General features: G+C 37.6%; 4 protein-coding genes across 5 annotated transcripts in view; 2 read left to right on the forward strand and 2 right to left on the reverse strand.

Annotated features, from left to right (window-relative positions):
• The window catches only part of LOC116308009 (choline transporter-like protein 4), a 28,362-nt gene extending 21,599 nt beyond the window's left edge, over positions 1 to 6,763 (forward strand). For both annotated transcript variants that reach the window (XM_089024566.1, XM_089024567.1), the window contains 10 exons: positions 120 to 249; positions 469 to 515; positions 1,157 to 1,251; positions 1,951 to 1,990; positions 2,539 to 2,608; positions 2,973 to 3,046; positions 3,135 to 3,205; positions 3,353 to 3,432; positions 3,941 to 4,025; positions 4,689 to 6,763. In XM_089024566.1, coding sequence (XP_088880692.1) covers positions 120 to 249; positions 469 to 515; positions 1,157 to 1,251; positions 1,951 to 1,990; positions 2,539 to 2,608; positions 2,973 to 3,046; positions 3,135 to 3,205; positions 3,353 to 3,432; positions 3,941 to 4,025; positions 4,689 to 4,843 — 847 coding nt within the window. In that variant the 3' untranslated portion in view covers positions 4,844 to 6,763. The remainder of the gene's footprint in view (positions 1 to 119; positions 250 to 468; positions 516 to 1,156; positions 1,252 to 1,950; positions 1,991 to 2,538; positions 2,609 to 2,972; positions 3,047 to 3,134; positions 3,206 to 3,352; positions 3,433 to 3,940; positions 4,026 to 4,688) is intronic.
• Positions 6,764 to 11,797: 5,034 nt separating this feature from the next.
• LOC116308011 (KIF-binding protein) lies at positions 11,798 to 16,276 on the reverse strand. The gene is made up of 5 exons (XM_031718360.2): positions 15,716 to 16,276; positions 14,837 to 15,102; positions 14,021 to 14,266; positions 13,244 to 13,401; positions 11,798 to 12,711 (listed from the first exon to the last, which is right to left on the reverse strand). The coding sequence occupies exons 1-5, from the start codon at positions 16,243 to 16,245 to the stop codon at positions 12,019 to 12,021; spliced, it is 1,893 nt and encodes a 630-aa protein (XP_031574220.1). The 5' UTR covers positions 16,246 to 16,276; the 3' UTR covers positions 11,798 to 12,018.
• Positions 16,277 to 16,478: 202 nt separating this feature from the next.
• On the forward strand, positions 16,479 to 21,583 carry LOC116308013 (uncharacterized). The gene is made up of 14 exons (XM_031718362.2): positions 16,479 to 16,680; positions 16,779 to 16,834; positions 17,081 to 17,183; positions 17,508 to 17,570; positions 17,672 to 17,758; positions 17,839 to 17,904; positions 18,018 to 18,078; positions 18,572 to 18,669; positions 18,931 to 19,021; positions 19,140 to 19,176; positions 19,565 to 19,689; positions 20,083 to 20,137; positions 21,019 to 21,108; positions 21,212 to 21,583. Exons 1-13 carry the CDS (start codon positions 16,521 to 16,523, stop codon positions 21,076 to 21,078), a joined length of 1,062 nt encoding a protein of 353 aa, XP_031574222.2. The 5' UTR covers positions 16,479 to 16,520; the 3' UTR covers positions 21,079 to 21,108; positions 21,212 to 21,583.
• Positions 21,471 to 24,850, reverse strand: LOC116308012 (uncharacterized). Its single transcript, XM_031718361.2, has 4 exons — positions 24,278 to 24,850; positions 23,782 to 23,892; positions 23,343 to 23,483; positions 21,471 to 22,923 (listed from the first exon to the last, which is right to left on the reverse strand). The coding sequence occupies exons 1-4, from the start codon at positions 24,694 to 24,696 to the stop codon at positions 22,497 to 22,499; spliced, it is 1,098 nt and encodes a 365-aa protein (XP_031574221.1). The 5' UTR covers positions 24,697 to 24,850; the 3' UTR covers positions 21,471 to 22,496.
• Positions 24,851 to 26,587: the final 1,737 nt, after the last annotated feature.

Below are 26,587 nucleotides of genomic sequence, written 5' to 3' on the forward strand. Positions count from 1 at the left end.
CTTTGTTCTGTCTTCTAAATTTTGATTGGAATTCAGTGGATGAAGAGCCACTCTGTGGAAATGCCACTGTTAAATTCTATCAATAATTATTTATTTTATTATTTATTATCTGCCACCAGATATCTTCTGCGGATGCAGGTCTATCATTTCTTTGGTTGGTTGTGGATCATGAACTTCATTATCGCTTTGGGTCAGTGTGTTCTTGCTGGTGCCTTCGCATCCTGGTATTTTGCTTTTGACAAGCCAGAGGTTAGACAATCCATAAATTCTCACGTTAGGCACATTAAAGAACCTGAAAGGGGACACACAAGCAATTGAAAATGCTTCTTCCAGGAGCTTCAAAATATAAAAAAAACCAAACCACCCCCCCCCCCCCCACCCCTCCCCAGTCTTTAAGCTTATCAAGAAATCCTTGGAACAAAATTTTCACAGTGCTGTAGGTATTTTATCACAACTTACTTCTTCCAGGACATCCCCACCCTGCCAGTCTTGTCATCTTTCTGGAGGACAATAAGGTAAATTTCAATATTTGAGAGAAACTTGGGCAGGGAGGACCAGGAAAATGGTACTGAAGCTTAGATATTAGTAATTTAGAATTGTAAATAGATATAGTTGTTAAATAGAATATATCATTTTTTATTATTTTATTTTATTTATTATGAATATATTGTAAGTCCCATGAGAAGCACATTTGGGCATATTGGAAAATGCGCTATATAAATAAAATGATGATGATGATGATGATGACGACGAGAATTAGCCGTTTCAAGGTTGAGTAAAAGACTGTGTCACTTTGGCATTACAGTGCATTGTGGGACTGTTTCCAGGGACATACATTGAAGATGGCGTCTATTTTGTCCCCTAAGACAATCCCACAATGCACAGCAATGCCAACTTGACCCAATCTTTCACCTCAGAATGGCTAAAAGGCACAGTGGTGTAGTGTAGGGGTTCTTTCAGAAAAATACCTTGGAAAAACGGATTGTTGTAACATGTATGCAACCAGAACCAGTTGATTCCATGCAGGATAGGTGTGGGTATGGTGTCTTTATTGCTATAGGTCCCACCCTACTTTACCAGGGGATGAATTCCAAGGAGGGTCAACACCACTCCTTGTATTAAATGGTATTGATACCTATGACCTACTATTTTCCAGGTACCACACAGGATCACTGGCTTTTGGTGCAGCTATCATAGCTATAGTACAGATGATCAGAGCAGTGCTGGAATATATTGATAGGAAACTAAAAGGTAATCTGGGTCACGTACTCTTGATCTTTATTTTCCAGTTTGCATACATTGGTTCACTGGTCACAACCAAAGCACTCGATAGAGAAGAGTATTTTTCAAGTATCATTCCTATTTTCACCCTGCATAATAATTGAATCAATGCCTAGTGCTAATGACTGGGTAAACTGGTGTATGGAAAAGTGTGCATACATCGGTTTATTGGTCACACCCAATTTGATTCAATACCTGGTACTAATGCCAGGGGGGGAATCAAGGGTAAAAGTACCAGCTATACTCTTATATTCCTTGAAAAAGGGCGGGGTTGGACGATTTTTCACCCCTAAGAGATACCCTAAAAGATACCAAGAAATGCCAAAATTGGAAATTCAATTTTAACACCCTTTCTAAAAGATACCAAATCACTGATTTTTACCCCCAAGATCTTGATACATTGACTTGGCGGAGTGACCCCCCCCTGGTGCGAATAACCAAGTGAACAAGTGTATGGAAAATGTTGAATTACCGCCATTTGCATTGCTACACGGCCACCCCAGACAAAAATCACGACATACACGTTGCAATAGACTGCCGTCAATAAAACACGTTGACGTCATTTACACGCGTGTGTAATTCAAAAGGCGCCAAAACTTGACGATTGTTTACAAGTATTATGAGCCACACTCACCGGGTCTATCCAAACGCATGTAATCTTTTTTACAGAATATGGTCAGGACAACAAGGCAGTGAAATTCATTCTGTGGTTAGTATAGCAACTCTAATTCATAATTATTATACCCATATTTTCACATTAAGGCAGGATAATATGTCAGAGCGCAACTGTCCTAAAATATGACAAAATATTGTCATGCTTTTCTTAAAATGAGAGGGAACACGTACCAACTCTTCAATGGAAAACTTTTGTTACCATAGTACACAAGAAAGCCCCGGGGGCGGGCGGGGGGGGATACTCCCCTGTATTCGCTATACGGGTACGTGCCGCCAAACAGGGTATGGTTTTCAGCGATTCTACTCTGGAACAGGGTATATAGAATCGCGCTCGCTCTGGGACAGGGTATATGAAATCACGCTCGCATAAGCATAAGCTTTGCTTGCCAAGGACAGGTAGCGTTGTATGCACGAGTAGAGTTGCTTGGTGATTCTCTCTTGCCATCTTGGAGGGTTCTCTGGATTGTCTGGTTTGCTTCACTCCACAAAAATCCACTTTCAATTCTCATTGGAATCCAGTGGAAGAAGAGCCACCCTGTTGAACTTCTATTAATTCCCATTATTTTATTTATATGTTAACAGTTGCTGTAAGTGTTGTTTCTGGTGTCTGGAGAAGTGTCTGAGGTTCCTGAACAAGAACGCTTACATTGTGGTAAGTATACTAATAATAACATCCCTGACATAACACTACATTTAAGGAATAGTTGCTTGCCGTTATTATCATATCCGTAAGGGGGAACAATAAACCTTTCTTGAATTCACTTGACTGATCACAATACAATGGTTTCAAGTCGAGGTTGAACTTGATGAATAAAAGAATCACGTTCAGTCTCGACTTCAAACCATTGTTTCTATTAATTCAGAGAGATTATTTAAACCGCTTCAGTGATTGCTACCCATACTCCCTATAGGTCCAGTCGCGTAGGCTGGAGTCGGTCAACGACAAGGTTCTTAGAATTGCCTGTGTTCAGTTTACTTTGATAGCTGATGGTGTTTGTGTTATTTGTGCTTAACAGATTGCGATTTATGGCAAGAATTTCTGTTCCTCTGCCAAAGATGCCTTTCAACTGCTGCTCAGGAATGTACTCAGGTGAGGAGATTGTCATCATCATCATGATAATTGGCAACTATCAGTCGTAAAATGTGTTCACATTTGATTCTATCGTTTGCTGTACCAGGGTCGCAGCAGTGAACAGCGTCACTTCATTTTTGTTGTTTCTTGGGAAGGTTTTTGTCACTGGCATCATAGGTAAGATAAAATACTTTAGAATCTTCCTTCCTTCCTTCCTCACTCCCTCCCTCCCTCCCTTTAAATTCCAATCCCATAATTATTTGAAAATAGGTCTCTGAGAAATCCTAATATAGTTTGAGAAATTGGATTTCTATTTTGTCCTAGGTGTGGCGAGCTACTTCTGGTTCCGTAAAGTCAATGAAGATGACCCGACGTCCCTCAACTATGACGTGGTGCCAGTCATCGTGAGTACTTTAGTATAGTTGGTCGTTTGTTTATAAACATTGCCCGTTATTGTGATGTAAATGTGCCAAGCATTTTGTCATTTTTCTTCATTGGATTGTACAATAAATTTCTGGTTAGCAATAGGCCCTTTGCAGTTAACGGTCACGTGTCTGTACTGGAGGGCAAAATTTTTGTTTTTATATTAAATTGGTGATTCTTTTTAGCTACTTGTAAAGAACTCAATGACATGATGATGTATCCAGTGTGTTAGGAAATGTAGTTTTATTACGATCTCACGGTTGCAGAAAGGTTGTTTGCAGTCCAGTAAATTTCACCCATGGGAATCAAAATGTTCATTCATTTGCTCTCAGTGAATTAATCAGCATTAATGATTGCTTAGCTGCAAAGGGCCTATTTAAATATAGTAACAATGAAACAAAACAAATTTCGTCATTGCACACTCAGCTCTAACCTTCTATTGATAACCTTTTTACCGTCACTGATTCAACACATTATCTTTTGTCATAGATCACCATCATCTTTGCTTATGTGGTGACAGTGTTGTTCTTTGATGTGTACGACATGTGCATCGATACCATCTTCCTTTGCTTCCGTAAGTATATTATATTACAGCCCTCTTCATGAATCCTACACCTCTGTTCATCACAGTTTGTGTGTGTGGTTTTCAATATACCTCAATGAACAGCAGTATGTTTATTTTGTTCAGTTTTATTCGTCAGTTCGTAGTGAAGAAATAAGAGGTCATTTCCTAGTGACTAAATAAGACGTAATTTCCTAGTGACTGGATATAACGTCATTTCCTAGTGACTGGATATGACGTCATTTCCTAGTGACTGGATATGACGTCATTTCCTAGTGACTGAATATAACGTCATTTCCTAGTGACTGCATATGACGTAATTACCTTGTGACTTAATATGACTTTAAAGATGACGTCATTTTTGATTGAATTATCTCTTAATGACTTTAATTCGATGGATTGTGTGACGTTAAATGACGTCATTTTCATTGACCAAATATGACGTTAAACTTTAGTATGTTGATTTCATCATATATGACGTCATTTCCCATGGACTAAAATCTTGACTACTATCCTTTCCATACTTGTAGTTAATGCAATTTCTTGCCGTATATCTAGTGGATAGTTTTACGTCATCTATGACGTCATTTTCCAATTCCTTTGTTCTTGATCTCTACCGTCCCCCCTCCTCCTCCCTTGAATTGCTTCTGTATTGAAGTTACCTTTTTCTCGCAGTGGAGGATATTGAGCGTAACAATGGCAGTGTCGAAAAGCCATATTACATGAGTGACTCGCTCAAGAAGATTCTCCAAAAGCAAAACAGAGGATCTGTAGAACGAGTTGACGGAGCCAGCGATGATGCTGCTGGGAAACCAAAGAGTGACGAATAAAACCTCGAGGGAAAAGGGAAGAACCATTTGATGTCAACACTAAGGCGTAATGTAATGTAATTCACACTGATATCCCATAATGCACTATTCTAACTACTTAAATCGATTATCAGATTTGCGCGTTTTGTTAGGAAAGATCCAGGCTTCGTAAGGGTAAAAAGCACTATAAAAATCACGCTGATAAAATTTTCTTTAAGGATTCGATGCAAGAATGATGCTCTTTTATATTAGAATATACAACAGATTTTGTATGACTATATTACCGACCGAAGGACCGACCGAACGGCCGACCAACCAACCAACCAATTAACAAACAAACAATCAATTGCATAAGGTATGATGGTGCCGTTAGATGAGAAGATATCCTTTGTCCGGCTGATGTTTTCTTTTCTTTGCCATGACATTGCCGTTTGCTGCAATTTTTCAATTTTTCAAAATTGAAGCTTTAATTGGGCTTCCTGTGGCTCGAGGATTACCACAGGAACCCCAAAGAAGGTTTTATATCTAGTAGATAAAGCAAATTCAAGTCGATAACATATGAGGTCTTATCCAATGATAATCTGTTTTCCGTAAGTCGAAATGGTTTTTATAACCACATGAAATCCGAAAATGTTTCGTCATACCAAAGTCTGTTAGATGTTCAGTAGAACTTAATTAGGGCATGTTTTCTATTGTAAAATGACTACATAACGCGTGTATTCTTCTATAAACCATGCGCGCCCTTTCATTCTTGACTTTAAACTTCCATGTAAAGGATGATAGAACAACTGAAATACAAGCAACTCGCGCCCAGTATGCATGGTAAGTGTACTGGGCTATCCACGTCACGTCTGCGTTACTACTGGTCAGCAGTAGCATTGTCAGCGTTAAGAACGCGAGGTCTGGGAACGAGATTGTTGTAATTAGAGAACGATTCATTCCCAGATTGAATAATTGTTCATAAATACTGTCCTAGATTTTTGATATATAATCAATTTGCTATCAAGCTAGAACAAGAAACAAAGAAGCAATATGTTTGACTAGTAATAATAAGAGGAATAGAAAGCCATTTGAGAGCAGTAACAGTATTCGAGCATTCTGATTGGATACCGCGTGCCCTTATGATTGACTTAGAGCGGAAGCCATTTAGTTAAGAACATGATAGCATCACTGTATAAAATGTTTGTTTTGTATCCTCACAGTAGAAATAGCGTAAAATAACAAGGAACTTGGAATTCGTTGAAAAAAATAATTTTCAATCCTTTCTCTTTCTTATATCTCGATATCAATACTACCAGATTCCTTTTCGCAGTTCATTTTGTAAGCCAAATTAACACTATTATCTCGGTACTCTTATGGGTGTTGCCATTGAATAAGAAAAAGAATATGTAGAGGATTCTGGCATAATAGATTCTTCTCAAAATTATCTTGAACGCTACTAGGCTAACATAGAAATACGAAAGAAATACCACAAATTCCATCGAGAAAATGTGTGATTCCTTCTGTGTTTTCATGTTCTCGCATCCATGATAATTTGGTATTGGTATAAGTGAATGGAGAATTGTCAGCCCGTGCACACATCAACGATTCAAAAAAAACACGCCGACTACTGAACACTGGGCATGCGTAGTTTTCTTGCCATTGTTGTGACATCACAATGTTCTAAGGTCCCCGCCCAATTTCCATTTGCATCAGTGACAATATTATACAAGGCCTGCGTTTTGAAGTCGCCTTTGAACGACTGGGCAAATTTCCATTTTGGTGTGACCGGCAGTGAGGATAAAATAGAGAGGCAAAAGTACGCGTTGTCCAAAGTGTAGACGGGGCCCCAAATTTGAACGTAAAAAACGCCCAAATATTGCTGTGTGACGTACTGATATAATAATATAAAAATATGATAAATTGTTTTAAAAGCTAAATAAACACAACTGTCTCTCGCTACTTTCACGAGTCGCTTTTTTTAGTTTTATCGAGATTAATCTGATGAGGTGAGAAGCTGGCAATTACGCCTTTAATGACAACCGGCGATGTCTTTAACTGACAATGAAGATTGTATACGAGCATTGGATGCATGTAAAATGAACTATATGTCAACCTCCTGTTTGTTGAACCCTGAAACAGCCCAAGCCCTCGATATCATAATCAGCAGCATACAGCGCAGATTCATCATGATCATCACGTTGTCATCTAAACGATTTCCATGTCGAAATGACCTATCGCCTATCGCCTTTGGCGATAACGACAATTTTTGAAATAGGTGTATATTGATCGTCGTTACGAGTGACTACGAGACAATGTTTCCAAGTCGAGGTTGGACATTTGATGTGTTTATACATTTACTGTATTTTATCAAGTCGAACAACGCCGGAATGGAGCCTTTGTTTCGTTGTCACTCAAGCAAATTCTGGAAAGTTCCTTTTTACCTTTAATTGTGAATGCAACTTTATGTTCAACAACATGTGCTCGTCATCTAAATCTTGAAAATTCGAGATTAATCGTTGTCTCCCGCTATTCAGTCATTATCCACGCGCATAATAATTAAGCCATCATTATGAATCTTTCTTCTGAGATGTCTATAATGACATAATTAGAAAGTCCTCTCAAATTTAATGAAATCTGGTATACATAATGGTGTTTTCTTCACTTTCTGCACGCAATCTTCCAACATCAGGCATCTACCTTAAAAGTCATGACGTCAAAAGACTTCGTTCTTGATTGGTTTAACAGTCTTACGAACGTTTTGATTGGCTTCCCAGTTGTTTGTATTTTTGAGTCGCTTTTTGATTGGTTTGGGGCGCGCGGAAGCCATTTAAAAGATTCCACCTATTAATTAGTTCAATAATTGGTCTTAAATTTTATTTTCATAAGATAAAATATATTGACCGATTAAGGATTTTTTTACCTGTAAATTAAATGTTTTTTTCTGGAACAAATGTCGGTTCTTAACTTCAAAGCTGATCACTTGTCGTCCTTGATTTTAGTCTTAGAAGGTAAAGAGGGGTTCTAAAGATAACTGATTGCTTCGTCTTGCCGTTACCATTGCCAAACCCATCAAAATCCGTGAAGTTGTAAACTACCAAGATTTTTGCATATAAATGGCCAAGAAACGGCAGATCATTTATTGTTTGACATCGCCGAATTCAACTTCCGTATTTCGCTTAGTAAACTTTACCCCGAAGACATGAGAAAGATTGTCTTGGAAAAATTCTTCGCCGATTCTAGGCTGTCTTGTCTTTCTTCAAGCAAAACCTCCAATCCATGGCCAGAAGAATTTGAAATCAAGAGCGTTTCTACAGCCAGAAGACTCGTAGTTCCTGCCTACACAGGGAACAAAGTATGTGCGGTGGTTGAATGCTTTCGATGCAAAAAGACTCGGTGCGTTTACTCGAACAAACCACTTTCGTCCAAGTTACAGACACAGCTCTTTGAAAGCATAGACAAAAGGACCTTTTCGTGTGGAAGCTCCCTGTTTGAACCGGGGCATTCTCTTGATCACAAGATTTACACTAATAGAGGCCTGAAGTGCAGTGATAATATCGAGAGAGCTTTCTATTGTAGCCACTTTGCAAGCCAAAACATTTGTCATTGTTGTGGTGGGCAGATATCGAAAGAGAACGTTACTGTTAGAAGTAATCGCTTGGGATTAGGATTACCATATTGTGTTTTGTGTGAGGAGAGAAGGAAAAATCCCAAATAAACTACCGTAACGATCCTCAAGCTGATGTGGACTCTAGTGAATAGTTATAAAGATTATGACGAGAATTTTTCACAGATCACCGCATACATTACGGATCTGTGAAAAGATTTGTGACATTTCAATGCTGTTACTGATACAAAGATTCCCTTTTGTATAGATTGTCGTTGCTTCCCTGCTGGCAGAGTCTCCTTCGTTGGCGATTCTTGGGCAGAGAAAATAATTCTCTGCCAAGAATCGCCAACGAAGAAGAGCTCTGCTACTTAGGGAAGTCGTTGCTTTCATTCAAGATAATCGTTTACTGTGTTCAATGACGTCCCAATTCCGCAACGACCGTTTATAAACGGGAACTGAACCTTTAGCTCGGCACTACTGAAACAAATGCATACACTATTCGACAACGATATTTTGTATAAATGTATGAGTATTAAATAAACCCTGGACAAATACAAACACTTTAGTTGGAGTTTTTTTGGTTTTATAGTGAGAGACCCGCATATCTATTTCAAAAAAATGTTAGTTGAAGGGTTCGTTGTATGTGTTGCATACCAAGCTTGAAATGTATTGCGGATCATATGTATAACACTGGAAAAATCTATCTATTTGAGATGTTGGAAATATGTTGGAAATAAGTTGGAAGCCTAACTTCCAACCTTTTGGACAAATTCATGGTATGGAAATATGCCGTTGCAAGTCGAAACTTCCAACATATTTCCAACATCTCAAATCGATAGATTTTTCCAGTGTATGATGTCGGAACAGAAGAAAATATGCCGGGGAAAAACGTTAAAATGCAAAAAATATTTGGGAAAATTCCATAAATTCTTCCACTAAGAGTGACAGCCACGAAATGTATTGCAATGCCAACTTGATCGAGTTTTCCCCTCAAATTGGGAGTGGCTAATACGACTAATAAGCTATAAGTGAGTGAGTAAATGGGAATTTGACATTTTGGTCATGCGGAAAAGCACTGGATATGTCATTAGAGCGATTCTCTGCATGATAATGATTTCAATAAAAATCGAATGGTAAAACAACCTCCATCGTGTGAGTTCATCGTATCGATATAAGTGTTCAGAATTGTCAGCGGTCACGATTGCCTCGCAGGTCGTCATGGCGACACATCATCAGAGTAGGGGGCAGTAAAGAAAAGTTCAATACTCAAGGTAAGGTTAGTCGCGTTATTGCCAAAACTGGCTGTAGCGAACGTCCAAAATAGACATTCCAATTCAATTTATGTGCCTTGACTTAGATCAGCCCAGAGGTTGTTTCAGGATTCTATCTGTGTTAGCCGTGCCCCTGACTTAGATCAGCCCAGAGGTTGTTTCAGGATTCTATCTGTGTTAGCCGTGCCCTGACTTAGATCAACCCAGACGTTGTTTCAGGATTCTATCTGTGTTAGCCATGCCCTGACTTAGATCAGCCCAGAGGTTGTTTCAGGGTTCTATCCGTGAGTTAGCCATGCCCTAACTTAGATCAGCCCAGGGGTTGTTTCAGGGTTCAATCTGCGAGTTAGCCGAGCCCTGACCTATATCAGCCGAGAGGTTGTTTTTGGGATGGTTCGGGAGAATCGATAGAACTCACATAAGCATGATGATATTAACTGAATAGCTTTCGGGTCCAAAACAAAACTGAGTCATTATGGTGAATTTTTCATATTATCTCAACTTTTGAAAAACGTGCAAGTTAACGTAGACTATAAAAGGACAATTTTCTGTGGTAACCTTAGCAACCGAAATGGCGGCTCAAACGGACAATTACGTGCGAACACTGTATCTATGGCAATTTTTAAGAAAGAAGAAAAACAATTGTTTTTACGAACAAACTTTTTTTTTCAATTCTAAGCTGTTTTGAGGTGTTTTTTTAAAACACCACTCCCAGACACTCCTTGCGGCGAGATACCGTATAAGGATGCCTAGCCTTTATCAACCTGCATTCGGGATATCGCTTTTCTTTCTACACTTCACCTTTGACAGCCACGACCAACACATCGGTATGTTCAGAATTTCTTGCATTGCAAATTCAGGAAGTACAAGCCCGTCAACAGACGAGCAGTTCGAATTGAACGACATCGCTGCCTTCAAATCTAAAGTCCTTGTCCCTGCTTACACGGGGAAAAGAGTTTGTGCTGTCGTCCAGTGCTTTCGGTGTCAAAAACCTCGATGTATCTACACCACCAAACCTCTACCATCTCAGCCAAAAATGTCCTTGACTGAGGTTATCAAGTCGACAGTGTTCTCGTGTGGAACGGCTCTGTTTCTCCCCGGTCATCCTCTGGACGATAAAGTCTACACCAAGTCTACCCTTCGTTGTACAGACAACATGGAAGTGGCTTTCTACTGCAGTCGTTTCTCGAGCGGCGAAGTTTGTCATCGTTGTGGTGGACAGATCGAGGGGGAAATGTCTAGGATAAGTAGCAATCGGTTGGAGCTTGAACTACCTGTATGCGTACTATGTAAAATAATGGAGTGAAGATATACTTCAAAATCTAACTAGCTTCAACTACGCTGACTTGATTTTATAAATAACTCGTAACTTATATTGCATTGTGTTGGTTCAAAAAGACTGCTCGGTTGAACGGAGCTAAAATGGTCTCTTGGGCGCTTTCATTATGAATGTCTCCTAGACCAACTCCCGCAAAAAATTTCCACTAATTTTTTTGGGGGGCTATTGTAAAGAAACTAAGAAACACATTTCGGACCTTTAAGATAACGAACAAAGTGTAATGAGAGGTTTTACATGAAAAATAAAAACCAAATACTTCAGTAAATGACTCTTTTTTGTGTATGTATTTGATGTTTCAAAAGTATTGTATAGCAACTCGTTATTTTCTCCACTCCCCCTTCACGCGCTGATCATTAATTAAGGCGGTACTTCATCAATTTTCTATATATCTATATTATCATTGAGCAGTATATTAGTAATAAGTATTTTCTTAATTAACATGATGCAACTGACCGCTTTTAAACTGGTTTTTTTTTTTTTTTTGCAGTTTAGTGTGACCTCTTATTTATTTTTCGAACCCGGCTAGTAAAGAATAATATTCAAGGCTAGTAAAGAATAATATTCAAGGAAAATGACCCGGCATAAATTTTACATGGGAAAAGAGCTTAACGCCACAAGGAAAATAGTCTATTAAAGGTCTTTTTTTCAGAATATTATTGGACGTAATTTAGATGGTTATAAAACCTTTCGTTGCATAGTTATTGGTAAAAGATGAGTTCTCATCACGCATTCGGACAAAACTTCCCAAGGGAAGCGAGAAAGCACAAAGATACAGCGACATGAAACGGCAGATTTATACGACACATTTTTTGATGTCATTCTTATAGTACAACAAAAACCATGCAATGCTTCATCCTAAGTGTAGTGAAGAACACGGCCAGTTTAACATTAATAAATACTATCATAAGATCTAGTACGAGTTCACACTTGTCTACCCCAGGCTTACGAACGACTAGCTGTACTAGCCATTATTTTGGACAATTTTGCTACACCACGCTTACGAACTACTAGCCATGATCTTCGACATTTTAATAGGTAGTAGGGCCGCCATATCTCTCGATATTTGGAGTTCATCTTCAAAAGATTCTTTAGGCATGTCTGGATGGTTGTCACAATAGCTCACGATATAGTTATACAGATCTACACTCTTTTTCAAGTTCTCCAGCTTAGCGCGTGTCTCCAGACCCACGAACTTTGAGAACAGCCGAGCGATACAGAAATGCGAGACTAAAGCTGGTCGAACGATGTCGTCGTCGTACGTTTCCGGTAGTGCACCCTTCTGTTTCATTGAGTCGATGAATGTTTGAAAGAATTTGATGGCTTGGTTTATAAGATGGTTTATCTTCTTGACTGCGTGGACTGTTGGCGGCTGTTGTTCTGTCTCGGCTAAAATCGCGATCTTCAAGTCGACCATTTCACTGTATGCCTCTGCGATTTCGAACATGAGTTGCCGACATATCTGGAGGTAATGCTGAGGGTTGAGCTCACAGAGGACTTCTGAGAGGAGGTCTACTCTTCGCTTGTGCATTTTGCATTTGCGGTCTTTTTCCTGTTCGAAAAAGGCGAGCAGCTTGTAGAATTGGCTGAGGTCTTGTTGGATCTGTACAAAATCGCTCACATGGCCGTCTAAGAGGTAGTAGTCTTTGGACTGATTTAACCATTTCTGACCTTCGCGGAAAATGGTACGAGCCTGTTGGAAAGAGAAATAAGGACGATACCATTACAACTGTTATTGGGTTATTTTTCCTCTCCTCTCCTCTCCTCATACCTATTTTTTTCAAATATGTTACTTTACATATAGATATATATAGATATAGATATATAGATATTTTTCTTATTACAATGTGTTTGTAAAATATAACAAACAACAAAAATCCCTGTTAATGTTCAATGCTTTAGCAATACCTGTAAATTGTAGGTCATGCCAATAAAGCTATTTCAAACCTAAAAAAAAAAAAAAAACAAAAAACAAAACCTCTCCTCTCCTCTCCTCTCTCCTTCCATTCCAAGAGGTGCACTACTGCCACATTATACCCTTGATTCCCTTAATATCCTCTCCTCTCCTCTCCTCTCATTTCATTCCAAGAGGTGCGCTACCGCCACGCTATAATCTTGATTCCCTAAATATGTAGAATATTGTTAACGCACAAAATCCAGCTATCCCTCTAGTTTATTCGTCTTATAAACCCATCCTGAAGAGGCTGTTAGGGTGTGATGCATACTTCATTGAAATTCTTGATAGCATGATGAGGAACAGACTGTTCATAGCAAGTAACTTCTAGAGACGTGAACCTCAAAGGATTCTTGTTCTCTTCATCATCTTCTTCTTCTTCTACTTCTTCTTCTCTTTCTTGGACCCTATCTGTAGTTGATGCTTCACCTTTTAAGACAAATTAAACTTTTCAGCTTGGGCATAATTTTTTCCCATTTCAGACCACGTCATGTCATTCCTTAGAGAATAGAATTCTTTGCTCCAATGGTATCCATATTCATGTGTCTTCTCATGTGCAACCGTTAACAAGTAAATTATACTCTAGAGAATGGCATGTGGTCTGAAATGGGAAAACATTGTGTCCAGATAACTTTTTTGGCCATTTTCTCCCACCCTTCTTTTCTTTCTTCTTATTTTCCAATCTTTCTTTTTCTCAATTCTACAAAAAATAGAAAAGCCTGTGTCTACCCCTGGAACACAGAAATGTAACAGGAGGACCCAGGACTATTCCAAGGTGGTGGCTGTTACCAACAAAAGCAGCAAACGTCATCTAATTTAGATATAACATTATTCTTTGTTCTTCTTATTTTTCCACTCTATAATGGTTGGCCAGTCACCCAATTCACTTCTTTCAATCTGTCCTTGCAGCTTATTAGGCATTGCACTTCACAGGAGACATAAACAATATCACTCATTGCTTCACCTTCATCATATTCTTCTGTGTGATTTTTTTTTCTATGACAACATTCCTGCAATTAAGTGTAAACAATATCATGCATTACTTTACCTTCATTATTCTCTTCTGTGTCATTTTCATTTTCCCTTTCCATTCTCCTATCATCCATCTCTTTTTCTTTCATTTCTTTTCCTTCTTTGATCAAGTTCAAGCAATATTTGGCCCAGCATCGTGAAATATCAGCCCTTGTTCTGGGGAACCTTTCCTTTCTCTGTCTCTCTAGTTCTCCATCGTCTTCTCTTACTGATTCATGGGTGTACTTTTCTTCTGCTTCTGCAAGCACTACACTAGAACATGCTAAAGGATGAAAAATTTACCATTACGAATCTAGGATTTTGAGTAGGGGGATCAAAAAAAATTAGAAGATGCACCTATTTAGCAATAGACCTATCCCAAATTTGCTTGACTGACCACAAAACAATGGTTTGAAGTCGAGACTGAACTTGATTCTTTTATTCATCAAGTTCGACCTCGACTTGAAACCATTGTTTGGTGACCAGTAAAGCAAATTTGGGATAGGTCTATTAACAATATTTAATGCTTAAACCAACCAACTAATTCCAAGCTAGAGGGGGCGCGGGTACATGGCACCCTATGACATATTTCCCCTAAATCTGCTATTGACCACTAGCTCTACCAGCCTTGATTAAAACATTGGCTTCCTATTTTCTTACTATTAGCCATTCCTAGGTTTAGGGAAAAAGTGGCTCAAGTTGGCATTGCTGTGCTTTGTGGAACTGATTTAGGGGGCAAAAAGGATGCCATGTTGGAAATGTACCCTAAAACAGTCCCACAATGAACTACAAACATGCCAACTCCCCCAGTTTTTTCCTCAACCTCAGAGTAGTTAATTTATTATAGACTGACCCAGGCAATGTCTTGCCATCACATAATTGTCACATGTTATATAGTACTGGGACAGCGTGGCGCAGTTAAGTGACCAATCCAAAGGATCATACTGTTTAGTCTCCAGTTGTCTTTGCAGGGTCGTGTGACAGTAGGTACCACTTTTCTTGGAGTCACCTAGGGCACCATGGACTTGCGCTAGATAATACAAGGTATGCGTGAAGGCTGCTTCAAATTCTTTTACTCTGTCCAGATCAGATAGGCTGTTTTCATCTGCGTTGAATAGCCTGTAAAGTATAAAAAATACAAAACCATCAATAGTGATTGAACCCTGAAACAACCTCTGGGCTGCACTAAGTCGGGCATGGATAACTCGTAGATCAAATCCTGAAGCAACTTCTGTGCTGAACTAAGTCAGGGCACAGCTAAGTCACAGACTGAACCCTAAAACAACTTCTGCGCCAATTTGTAAGTCAGGGCACACATAACCCACAGATTTGTTGGGACTTTTTTGTGGAGGGAGGAAAACTGGAAAAACCTAGAGAAAAACCCTTAAATTAAGGGAGAGACTTGAATTGAACCCAGAGGTGAGAGGGTAGTCTACTACCACTACATTCCTGATATATGTCCCTTCCTGTGTGATGACATTAATTGGGTCAGATGTTTTTTTCCCATTATAAGGCGTCATTCCCTAGAGTATTGCTTCTTTGTTTTACGGTTGCACACAAGAAGACACCTGAATATGGAAAGACTCATACAAAGAATCTCTCAAGAGAACACTTGGTCTAAAATGTGAAAACATTACGCTCAAGCTAAAAAGGGTGTATCTATAGATGTTCTAAATGTTGACCATCTGTCATAATATTTCCACACTTAATCAAACACGGTAACCGTACTTACTCATGAATCGAATATGGTGAACCTCCAACATCCTTCTTAAACCTGTGATAAAATTTCTCTCCGTCTTGAAAGAACTCCAACGACTTCTCTTCTTCCCCTCGCTGGCTCCACAAAATCCCCAGTTGATTCAAAGAATGCAAAATCAAAGAAGCACTTTTAACTTCAAGATTATCGTCTTTTCTAAGACTTGCCAAACACTGCTGCAAGCACTTTTCCCCTAGACCTGGTTCTTGCGTCTCTAAATAGTTTAGCCCCAGCTGATAGTTCAAAGAAGCGAGTAGTAGTTTTGTAAATTCACTGCATTCTTCATCCTCACTTTGAAACGTCTCTAACTTTTCTTTCAATTCTATCCAAATATCACGTGCAGCATATTTTGACTTGTAAGGCTCGGATTCTGGATCATTTTTAGCCTCTTCTTCTGTTAGTCTTCTTGCTTCCTTATATTTGTCGTAGCCTTCAGATTTAAGCCAGTTTTTAACCTCTTCAATCTTGGAATCCAAACCAACTTCAACCTCACCTACGTCCGCCATCTTGGATTTTAGCTCAGGACACAGGGAACCCGCACGATCGGCAAGTAATCGTAAGAGATCAAAATGGAATGGAATCGAAAATCAAAATTTGACCTTATATTTTTTATTACCTTTATTTAACCTTTTGAGTAGAATAACAAAATTCAAATTAATTCACAAGTAATTTTTCTCAGTATCTAAATAGTCATTTATCCCCAGCCACCCCTCCCCTAGCTCCTGATCTATTTCCCTTGACCAGTTTCTTGACCTTGCTGTTGGGTAGCCTGTGGTTCAAGATGGACGACAAGACGAAGGTGTTAATCAAAGAGACAGAAAGAGAAGGCTATGAATACAAAGAAATGCCAATACCTGAGCCAGGCAAGGGAGAACTTCTGGTTAAAGTACTGCTCGCTTCAATCTGTGGCTCTGACATAGCTTTATACAAATGGAACGAAAGTAAGTTGGACTTTTTGAAAGTGGAAAATTTTGGAGCTTCTTGTTCGATTGTCGTTGTCTAGGAGTGAAAACAAATTGTGAAATATTTTTTCTCTCAGTCGCAAAGGCAATAGCTACTCTACCTTTTATCCCTGGTCATGAATGCGTTGGTGAGGTATGAGTTTTGAGTTGTTTAATTTTTTTAAAGTATGAGTATCATGTGATTTGGTTGCAAGTAAGGCAGGGGGGGGGGGGGGTGGGTTGGGGAGGGGAATTTCTAGATTATTTCAGGGAGGAGAGAGGGGAAAGAATGAGAGTGGCAGCATTGATATTTGTTGTTTCATGTACCTGTAAAATAATAGACTTTCAAACATTTTTCTAATTTTACTCTCTTTGGCATGGACTACATATTGCTTTAAAGGTTATGAAGGTTGGTTCAGGATGTGGCGATGAATACACAGTTGGACAACATGTGTGCTGTGAGAATCACTTTTACTGTGGCAAATGCTATCAGTGCTTACATGGTATGTTGCTTCTGGTTTAAACTATCATAATTTTCATAAAAATCCATGGTTTATTAATCCCATTCATTCATCTGGTCTGTTTCCATTCATTTTATTCATCCATCCATCCGTCAGTCGGTCCTATCCTATCCTATCCTATCCTATCCTATCCTATCCTATCCTATCCCATCCCATCCCCCTCCATCCATCCATTCAACCATCCATCCCATCCCATCCTATCCTATCCTATCTATTCACCCTCTATCTACTCACTCATCAATCTTTTCTTTTATTCTTTTCCTTCAACCACTCATTCATCTTCCAATTTGCTTTTGATTATTAAAGATCAAAGACACATTTGCCAAAACCTAAACCAGTATGGGCATGGAAGAGGCACAATATATGGAGGTAAGTAGGCGAGCAATCCTGATGATGATAATATTTTATTTGTTTACAAAATAGAAAAATAAAATACATTCAACAGTTCTCATTTATTTAATGTTGCCTAGGTTGTTCCCAATACACAATCATCCCAGCCAGATATGCTTACATTTTAAAGACTGATATTGAGTCAAAAAAGGCTTGCTTGTTGGAACGTAAGTATATTTATGTATAGATATAAAGATGAGAGACTGACATTACATATATTAAGATTTATTAAGATTTTTCCCCCCAGCATTTGGTGTCGCACACCAGGCCATGGAAGCTCTGAAGCCTTCTGGTGAATCGGTCCTTGTCCTAGGTAATTACTTTATTGATACACTCTGCGATATTGCTGCTTAGATCAGGTGCTTATGCCATCATACCGTGTATTTCATTATATTTTTTGGTGCTGATGCTTGTGATTTTTTTTAGGGTGTGGACCTATTGGATTACTTGCCATAGGAATTGCCAAAGCAATGGGAGCTGCAAAAATGTAGGTATATACATGCATCCCTTTATAAAGCATTGTCATTTGACATACTATTCAAGAATTTTTTCTGAGTCTTTCAATTGGCAGCTGCATAAGTTGCTTCATATACTACAAGGATCAGCTCAATTTAATGACGTACTATTTATAAAATGTAAATCATGAACTCACAAAGCTGTGTATCTATTGGTGCAAGTGGGAACCCTGTTGTTTTATTTAAACAGTTGAATTCAAACAGCTGCAAGGAACATAAAACCACAGGGCACCCAAACTCACAGATCTTTGTTTGGTAAGCCTGTGCTAAAATGGGGGCATGTTAAAATCCCTTTATAGCTCCATTATTTGACCTCCAATGACCAATACATAGCTACACCCCAGGTCCTAGTGGATGGAAAGTAAAATAAAAATTTCAAGTAATGTAATGAATCCTGACTTCAACTATAATATCTTTTATTTCTATTTGTTGTTGATAATCATTACATTTGGTGTTCTCTGATAGAATCGCTACAGACATTATAGAGTATAGACTAGATAAAGCAAAACAAATGGGAGCAGATGTTGTTGTAAACTGCAAGAGAGAAGGCCTCAAGGAAATAGGTAACTAAGGACTTCCTTAAATATTGATTAGCACCCAAACACACAATGCTTGGGACCCAAATGTGTCCCAGGAATTCATCACTTCACTTGTGTTAACGAGTACTTACTGAATATTGATTGGCACCCACAGTGCTTGGGACCCAAATTTGAGCCGTTACGTGGGTTCCGGGAGCCAGATATAAAAAAATCCTAGCACAAACACATCTGATACACCTAAAGAATAGAACAAATAAAACATTTGACCCTCTTACCTTTTGTCAGTGTTTCGAGAGACATCAGAGGATGGTGTCGGAAGAGTGATTGAATGTTCAGGTGCTGCACCAATGCTGAACAGCAGTTTTTCATTTCTTAGGTAATACTATTGATGATTATTATTCATGATTATTAATTCATTAACTTTTAAAGGAACAAAATAAACTAAGAATGAAATTCTAGATTTTCTAATATGTATATATTTTTAATATTTATAGGAAAGGAGGGAGGATAGTTCTAGTGGGTCTACCAAAGGTATGGTTGTCAGTTCAAACTTTTTGCATGGCGTATGAGCTAGTAATTTAGAGAAAATTTATTGAAAAATGTACAGGTTGATGAAGTCCACTAGCTGCTTTGCTACCACTGGAAGAAGCAGGACCCTAGAGTGATAATGAATGTTTTACCCCCCACCCCCCCCCCCTCCATCCTCTGCCTTTGCACAAAAAATGTGTTTATATCTAAAAAAATATTTATCTGCAAAACCCCTTGCTTCCTAGTCCCTACTAATTTGAACATAATATATTAAAGAGTATGACAGAAATGCAATCTTAGAAACATTAAAAAAAAAAGTTTGGCAAGGTCTCAAAGTTAGTCTGTCTGTCCAAGCTCAGACTACATCTAAAGGTGCTCCTTTTCTTGTTAGCAACCTCTTCATATAGAGAATGTCTTGAGGGATATTGTCTTCAAATCTATCACCATGAAAACTGTACATGGTCGCAAAATCTTCAGTACTTGGGAGAAATCCGAGCAGCTTATTTACGAGAACAAGTAAGTTGGAATAAATCTCTAAACTAATAGATAAGGTAGTTTAATCAAGGTATTAACTATGGAGAGATCAATCTAGAACAAGCTTGTGAAATTGTAGCAGCAATAGTACACTCATCTCTCACCTCTGGGGTCTCAGGTTTGATTCCCATCACGTGAGTTAAGTATATTAGGTCTCTACCTTGATTTGAGGGTTTTTCTCAAGGTTCTTTGATATTTCTCCCTTTGTAAAACATTTAAAATTTCAATCCAATTTGTGAGTTACCAGTACACTAGCTAACTTTCAGCTCAGAGGTTGTTTCAGGGTTCCATAAGATTTTCAAATCACTGGAAATTAAAATCTTAGCTTGCTCTTGTCTGAGCTTGTTTATTTATCTTAGCTTGTTAAATTTTCAGAGTTGATGTCCTCCCCCTGATAACTCATGAAATACCAATGAGTAGATTTGAAGAGGTAAGTATATATATCTGCAAACCCCTCTGGCAGAGCTAGAAAGAGTAATATTTCCAATCCCATCAGGAAGAATTTATACCAACAGAGTAGTACTACTATTATTCTTGCACCCTTCTCATCCACTTCCCTTCCACTTCCCTCCCATCCTTCCAACTTCAATTCATCTTTGGTAATGTAGGGCTGTTTCGAATTTGCATACAAAATATGTTCAAATATTTTGGAATAATCATTATTAATTATGGAGTAGGGATTGGATTCAAATTGGAACTTTTTTTATTTTTTCCTTTTTTATTTTGTCTTATAAAATAAAAAGTTAAAAATATACCAATTGAAAATCAGGGATGGCTGAGTCAAGGGCTAGGATGAGAATGAAACAGTCATGAGAATGAAACTATTTTGTCTTAGGCCCCATCCACACTATGCCGGATAAATTTGAATCCAAATTTTTATTTATTCGGTTAGGCCTAGTGTCCACACTAGTCCGGGCGAATCCGGAACAATTGTCATTATTGTCATGATTGTCATGGGAACATGGCAGGAAGGCTAAAAATTCACTGCGGGCTCAATTTCAGCTTCGATGCACATGCTCAGATGTGCAATGAAGCGTTTTTGCCGCCTCTGATCGAACTAGTGTGGACGCGAAACATTTTATCCCTTTTCATGTGTGGACAGAAAACTTTTTTGGGGGGGTTTGGTGTGAAAGTTGCGGATTCAAATTTATCTGACATAGTGTGGACTGGGCCTTAGTTTGAGTTCAAATATGCAAAAAGACTGCACACCCCCCCACCCCCTCCCCCCACAACTTAAAAATGTGCTCCCTGTAAATTCTAGTAAAGAACAAAGGTTTTCTGTTATCTAATAACTGGTTGCATTTTTTGCAGGCTTTTCAGCTTCTTTTCAATGCACAAGGGTGCAAAATCCTATTAGATCCACAAAAGTAAACCAGCTCTCCACAATTGAACCACACAAAGGTTAACGAGCAATGAAATTTTGCAGAATTTCTATAATTTCTGATTCTTCATTTTTTTCAAACTGTTTAATTTATTTTGTTTTGTTTTTTTGTTTTTTTATTAGGAAGTGGAGATTATGGAAATTACATGCAATCTGTGATCAAACTGAGTATATGCGGCATCCCCCCTGCCCCTTGCTTGGATCCGAATACCTGTGTTAAATGTAGTGTCATTGAGTTTTCCCAATGAATCTATGTTCTTAAAAATTGTGGGTGAATGCGAAGGGTCTTTGAAATCCTGGTAATTTTGAGCTTATAGTAAATTTTAATGAGATTCAAATGATTTTAACTGCAAAATTTATATGTCCACTAATAATGTGAAAATCCCTTCAAAATATTTTAATCTATTTTTTATAAAATACATTACAAATGAAAATATATTTGTTGTAAAATAGGAATGACAATACATTATTAAAATACAAAATTATTAGCAGGCACAAAAATGAATGTTGAGTTTTGAATGATATTTTTGCTGGTGCAAATCTATTTGCAAAATTCACTGATTGTTTATCTGCCAAACAATATTAAGAGAAGATGTCAGCAAAAATCAAACAAAATCGAAATTTGCTGGCAACAGTCCAAAAATCGATTTCGCTTATATTTAAGTATAAGGTAGACATATAGCCGAAACAAATCTTGGTATACTTCGTTTTTTTGAAATGTGGCTTTATTTCCGAGAAAAACGAGGAAAACCAATTTGTGCATAATTGACTCTCTGAGAGAGCCAAAATATCATCCAACTTCGAGTGCCTCGCGTGCCTTTGCAAAAATGTGTATGGACTTGGTTGTTAAAAATTTTTTTTTAACATTGTCTTGGCTTTAAATCTGTGAAATTTTATTATTTTCCAATAAATTTCTGTTGGCTGAAAAAAATTTTATTACCAAGTTACTTTGGCACATCATAAATACAAAGAACTTTCAAAAAATATTTATTTTATTTTGCAAAGGCATGCGAGGCACTTGAAGTTGGATGATATTTTGGCTCTCTCAGAGGGTCAATTATGCACAAATTGGTTTTCCTCGTTTTTCTCGGAAATAAAGCGATATGAAGTATACCACAGTTCATATTGCATCAAGGTCTTCCTAATACTAAAATATGAGCAATATGTTCGATTTTTGCTGACATCCTCTCTTAACTGTATACCTTCTTTCACCCAGAAATATATTTTCAAATCATATTTTCCCTGATTATTTATATCAAAATCAATATGATTTTTTAAAACCTTGACATTAGTAAATAATATAAAATTTCCATAAACCTGGAAATGCATCTTTAAGCATAAAAACTGCTTGATAAAATCCACATTTTTCTGGCAAATTACTATCTCTTTTCATTGTATTCAATTTATTTCATCCCATTTTTTCCATTTCATCCACTTCTGTAGTTTCATTTCTAGTTTCTTCATTTCTAGTTTCTTCCACCTTTACTTCAGTATAAACTTGTTTTTCATATCCATTTTGTACATCTTCAGTAAATTTCCCATCAATTCCACATATATCTTCCTTTTCATCCACTTTTAATGTCTTTACTTCACTTTCATTTGTTTTAGGTGTCATTTTATTTCCAGATTGATCAGTACTTTTTTCACCTACTTGAATTTCACAATCAGATAGATTGAGTTTTGCCATCAATTCCTCTAACTTTTTGGCTTTCCTTTCTTCATTTTGTTGAATAATAGCATACAAGTGTTCCGTAAGTAGCTCTTTTCTCTCACTTTTTCTGTGTAATTCTAACTTAGCTGCAACAAATTCAGCTTCAGCATGCTCATATCTTTTCCTGTGAACAAGATAAAATCAAATACTAAAATGTACTTTGATATTTCAAGGGAAGTATTTTGTATTAATAATAACGTGACAGGTTGTATGAGGATTTATTCAATTCAACATGGACTCAAATTTTATACTTGATGTAGAGCTCTTAATTATATACCTTTAATTGTCAAAACTCATACTGTATGTCTGTGTCATACAGCAAATAACTTAACTAAGTTGGAGCATGTCGAATAACTCGCAGATCAAAGTAGGATTTTAAAGTGGTGGGCTTTGTGAGAGAAAACTAATGAAGAGTAAGAGACAGAGGGGTGGGGACATGTGGTGTCAAGTCCAGGAATCAAACCTAAAAACAAAGAAGTTAGAGTAGAGTGCTCTTCCAATACACCATCCTGAGATAACTATATTTGTCATTTTATGACTTACATTGCATAGTGGTAATCCCTGGTAGCTTCTTCTATTGTGTCTCTAAGTATTGCAACATCGGCTGACAGTAGGCTGTCTAGATGAGCAACTTCTTGCTGAACAACCTTGAGAACATGAGCCTCTGCTTGTGTCTTTTTGAACCTAAAGTGAGTTTAAAATAGACAATTTAGTAGAATAGAGATAGAGTGCAGATTTTACTTATGATTATGAAACATAGTTGTATAATAGGATGTTTACATGATGGCATATCATTGACCTCTACTATCAGAGTAGCACCAATTGTCAATTGTATGAGGCTACGTGCTAAATGCTCAGTCACTCATGACAGGCGGTAAGAATTAATTTAATTTAGCATGTAGCCTCATACTGAAATCTTCGTGCGTGACAATCAAAGCATATCTCAGAGGTGGGCTATTGGACCTCGGTCAATTTGTAATACCTTGTTTTTATTGTTTCTTGGATAGCTGCTTTCTTCAGTTTATTCTGGTCTTCAATTTCCTTTTGTTTTTGCTGCATCTTTTGCAGAGCAGACAATTCAATAGCCTGTATTCTATTAACAAAGTAATTAAAAACAACAACATTAATTTCTGAACGTCCGAGTTAAATCTAATGACTGAATTGATGGAAGCCAAAACCCCAGACGTCTTGGGTGGTGTTAGTGATTATGAAAATGGGTGTGCTTTGAATGTAGCTATGGTAACCACATCTGCTATATGAAGCATGTTATAGACCTTTATAATAAATCCCAAAATGCCTTATTTTCAGCTTTTATGTCAAATTCATTCTCTTGAAATTTTTTTTCATTATAATGAAATTGAAGAGAATATTTGATGCTTAATGCAAAAAAAATAAAGCACTTTGGGATCTAGTAAAATACTCTATAGCTAATGTGCATTTACTTTAAATTGTAAAAATCACATAAATTATAGGCTTACCTTTCAGGCTCTAAAATTATATCGGGAAAATTTTCTGCACTACCATTAACATTTCCTACATCCACTTCCTTTTGAGTTTTTGAGCTTTCTTCCACTTTAGTGTCAACCATATTTCTTTCAAACTCTGGAGTCGAATTTTCGACTTCCAACTTTGCAAATTTCTCTATAGTTTCACCACTATTTTCCTTCAGACATTGAGTTTCATTTGCGCTTGGCTTCTCATTGGAGTTCTTTTTAGAAGCCGCAGCTCTAGTCTTTATCTTTTCTCTTGGTTTTGTTCTTTTAGGACCTGGATTTATATTAGCTTTCCTAATATTTCCAGGTTTTTCCTCGGCTTGTTCTTTCCCTAGAGGCTCTGTGACCTGATCTTTCTTCAACCGATGAAGATCTTCCTCTGAAAATCCACCCCAGCCGGCCATCCTCTGGTGATGTAACTCTTCAGATAACTAGACTAGGGACTGAATATAAGAATATTCTCATTTAAGGTGTAAAAAGGCGTCATTTCGTAAAGAAAAGCGTTGTTTTTGAGTTGTTTTGTCGGCCAGTCCTGAACCAGAACAGCCGCCATGTTGACACATCAACTCGTTCTCAGGTCTCCAACGGGTTTCACACATTTCTCGCATTCTTGTCATGCAAGGAATTGGAAATGGACGTCACGCAAACGGCGTTTGACAACAACGACAAAATTTTTTTATGCATATTTTACTTGAAAAAATTAAGTGATTTCAAAATAATAAGTAGTGATTTTCATTGTATTTTTTCTTTTTACAAAACGTGAGATTTCTTTTTGGAGATGAAGTGTGTGGCTAAAAATCCCGCCAAAACCAGAGGGAGCCAATCAGAGAAGATCTCACATGAGATTAGGAAAAAAATCGAAATCCTAATTTCGTGAATCAAAAATATCGTTTTAGGTGACTCATAACAATATAGTTCATGATTCAAACATCTATTAATCATTTTAGAGAAAGGATGAAAACCATCAATCGATCGAGGAGATATGATAGGTGAAATACGCCTCTATATTGTCAGGTACGTGAGTGTTCATTCATTAGACAAAAAATTAAAACATTTAAGCTAAACTTAACTTTTAAACATGTATGTAAACTCTACAATTGCATGTTTTCTGATATTGCATCCTTTTTATCTCTCCTTTTTTAGATAGTTTGATTTTCATCCCTCCATCGATCGACTCGGCTAAACTTATCAATAAGTTTGTTCATAAACTTATGGTATATATACATAAGCTTAGCTTTTTTTCTTAATTCTTTTGATCTCTCACTATATATTATTTTTCCTTTTATTTCTAACGACATAGATCATTCTGGGTCATAAGGTTTTTACGCTTTTATTTCCCGTTCAGTTAAATTTTCATCATCTTCTAAAGTTTCGGGACATGTGTACAAAGCTGGTATATACAAACCACAAACATGGATGATTATCATCCATGGTTAACGTCACAGACAGTTCTAATTATAACCCGAAACGGTGTAATGAATTGAATCTTTTGCTGTATGCATCTTGTATTTATATTAAACTGATAGAAAGTGAGAATATGGGTTCTTGTTGTTGCTCAACAGTAAAGCAAAGTGAAAATGAAAAGACAACAGCTTTCAAATGACCAAGTGAAGACTGACAACCAAGATCATCTAGAAAACTATAAACAGCGTCTAGAAACTCAAGAGAAAAATCCCCAGATGTCAAGGCTTGGTATAAATATAAGCAAGAAAGATATTTCAGAAGGCGAAACGTTTTTGACAACAATTAAAATATGGAAGGATAACAAAAGAAGCCATTTGCCTGTCAACGTTCAAAATCCAAAGTCACGTGAGGAAGAGTCCGATTTTCGGCACGAAAAAATAATCATGGTTGACAGAAAAATAACTAGTAATTACACAGTTCCGAAATCTGTCGAAAAACAAGAAAAACAGACAGAACAAAGTATTGATAGCTGTTATTCAAGGCACTCTTTTCCTGCTCAGCCAGTTGTTAGAACCGATATAACAGATTTTATGGACGTACACACTTTATATTCCAGTTTACGCGCCAACGACGCATGCCTGGAACGGATGTTTCGAAGAGCAGATATTGCCATGGAAACATTAAGCAAGAGTATACGTTACGCAAAACGAAGGCAAAAGTCATCTCTGGGTCATAGATGTGAAAGAACTTTTAGCAATTGGTGCCTAAGGAAAATGAAGGGTAATAGAACTGGAATTCGGCAAGCGAACAAAGGCACTGATGGTAGAAAGGTAGGAAGACCAGGTACAGGAAGAGTAGATGGTACAGAAGATGCAAGATTGCCTGGAAAAC

Source organism: Actinia tenebrosa, unplaced genomic scaffold (assembly GCF_029948245.1).
Source record: "Actinia tenebrosa isolate PJP-AT-01 unplaced genomic scaffold, QUT_ActTen_1.0 PGA_scaffold9__36_contigs__length_13948895, whole genome shotgun sequence".
Taxonomy (NCBI): Eukaryota; Metazoa; Cnidaria; class Anthozoa; order Actiniaria; family Actiniidae; genus Actinia; species Actinia tenebrosa.

Coding starts and splice junctions, on each gene's coding strand:
- LOC116308011 (XM_031718360.2), bottom strand. CDS start 16,245: ATGGCGGACGTAGGTGAGGTTGAAGTTGGTTTGGATTCCAAGATTGAA. Junction 14,267..14,836: donor GATGGCAAGACATTGCCTGG/GTCAGTCTATAA, acceptor TTCATCCTTTAG/CATGTTCTAGTGTAGTGCTT. Junction 12,712..13,243: donor CTATCAAGAATTTCAATGAA/GTATGCATCACA, acceptor TCTTTCCAACAG/GCTCGTACCATTTTCCGCGA.
- LOC116308013 (XM_031718362.2), top strand. CDS start 16,521: ATGGACGACAAGACGAAGGTGTTAATCAAAGAGACAGAAAGAGAAGGC. Junction 16,681..16,778: donor TTTATACAAATGGAACGAAA/GTAAGTTGGACT, acceptor TTTTTCTCTCAG/TCGCAAAGGCAATAGCTACT. Junction 20,138..21,018: donor CAATGAGTAGATTTGAAGAG/GTAAGTATATAT, acceptor CATTTTTTGCAG/GCTTTTCAGCTTCTTTTCAA.
- LOC116308012 (XM_031718361.2), bottom strand. CDS start 24,696: ATGGCCGGCTGGGGTGGATTTTCAGAGGAAGATCTTCATCGGTTGAAG. Junction 23,893..24,277: donor ATAATTTTAGAGCCTGAAAG/GTAAGCCTATAA, acceptor CTTTGTTAATAG/AATACAGGCTATTGAATTGT. Junction 23,484..23,781: donor CAAGAAACAATAAAAACAAG/GTATTACAAATT, acceptor AACTCACTTTAG/GTTCAAAAAGACACAAGCAG.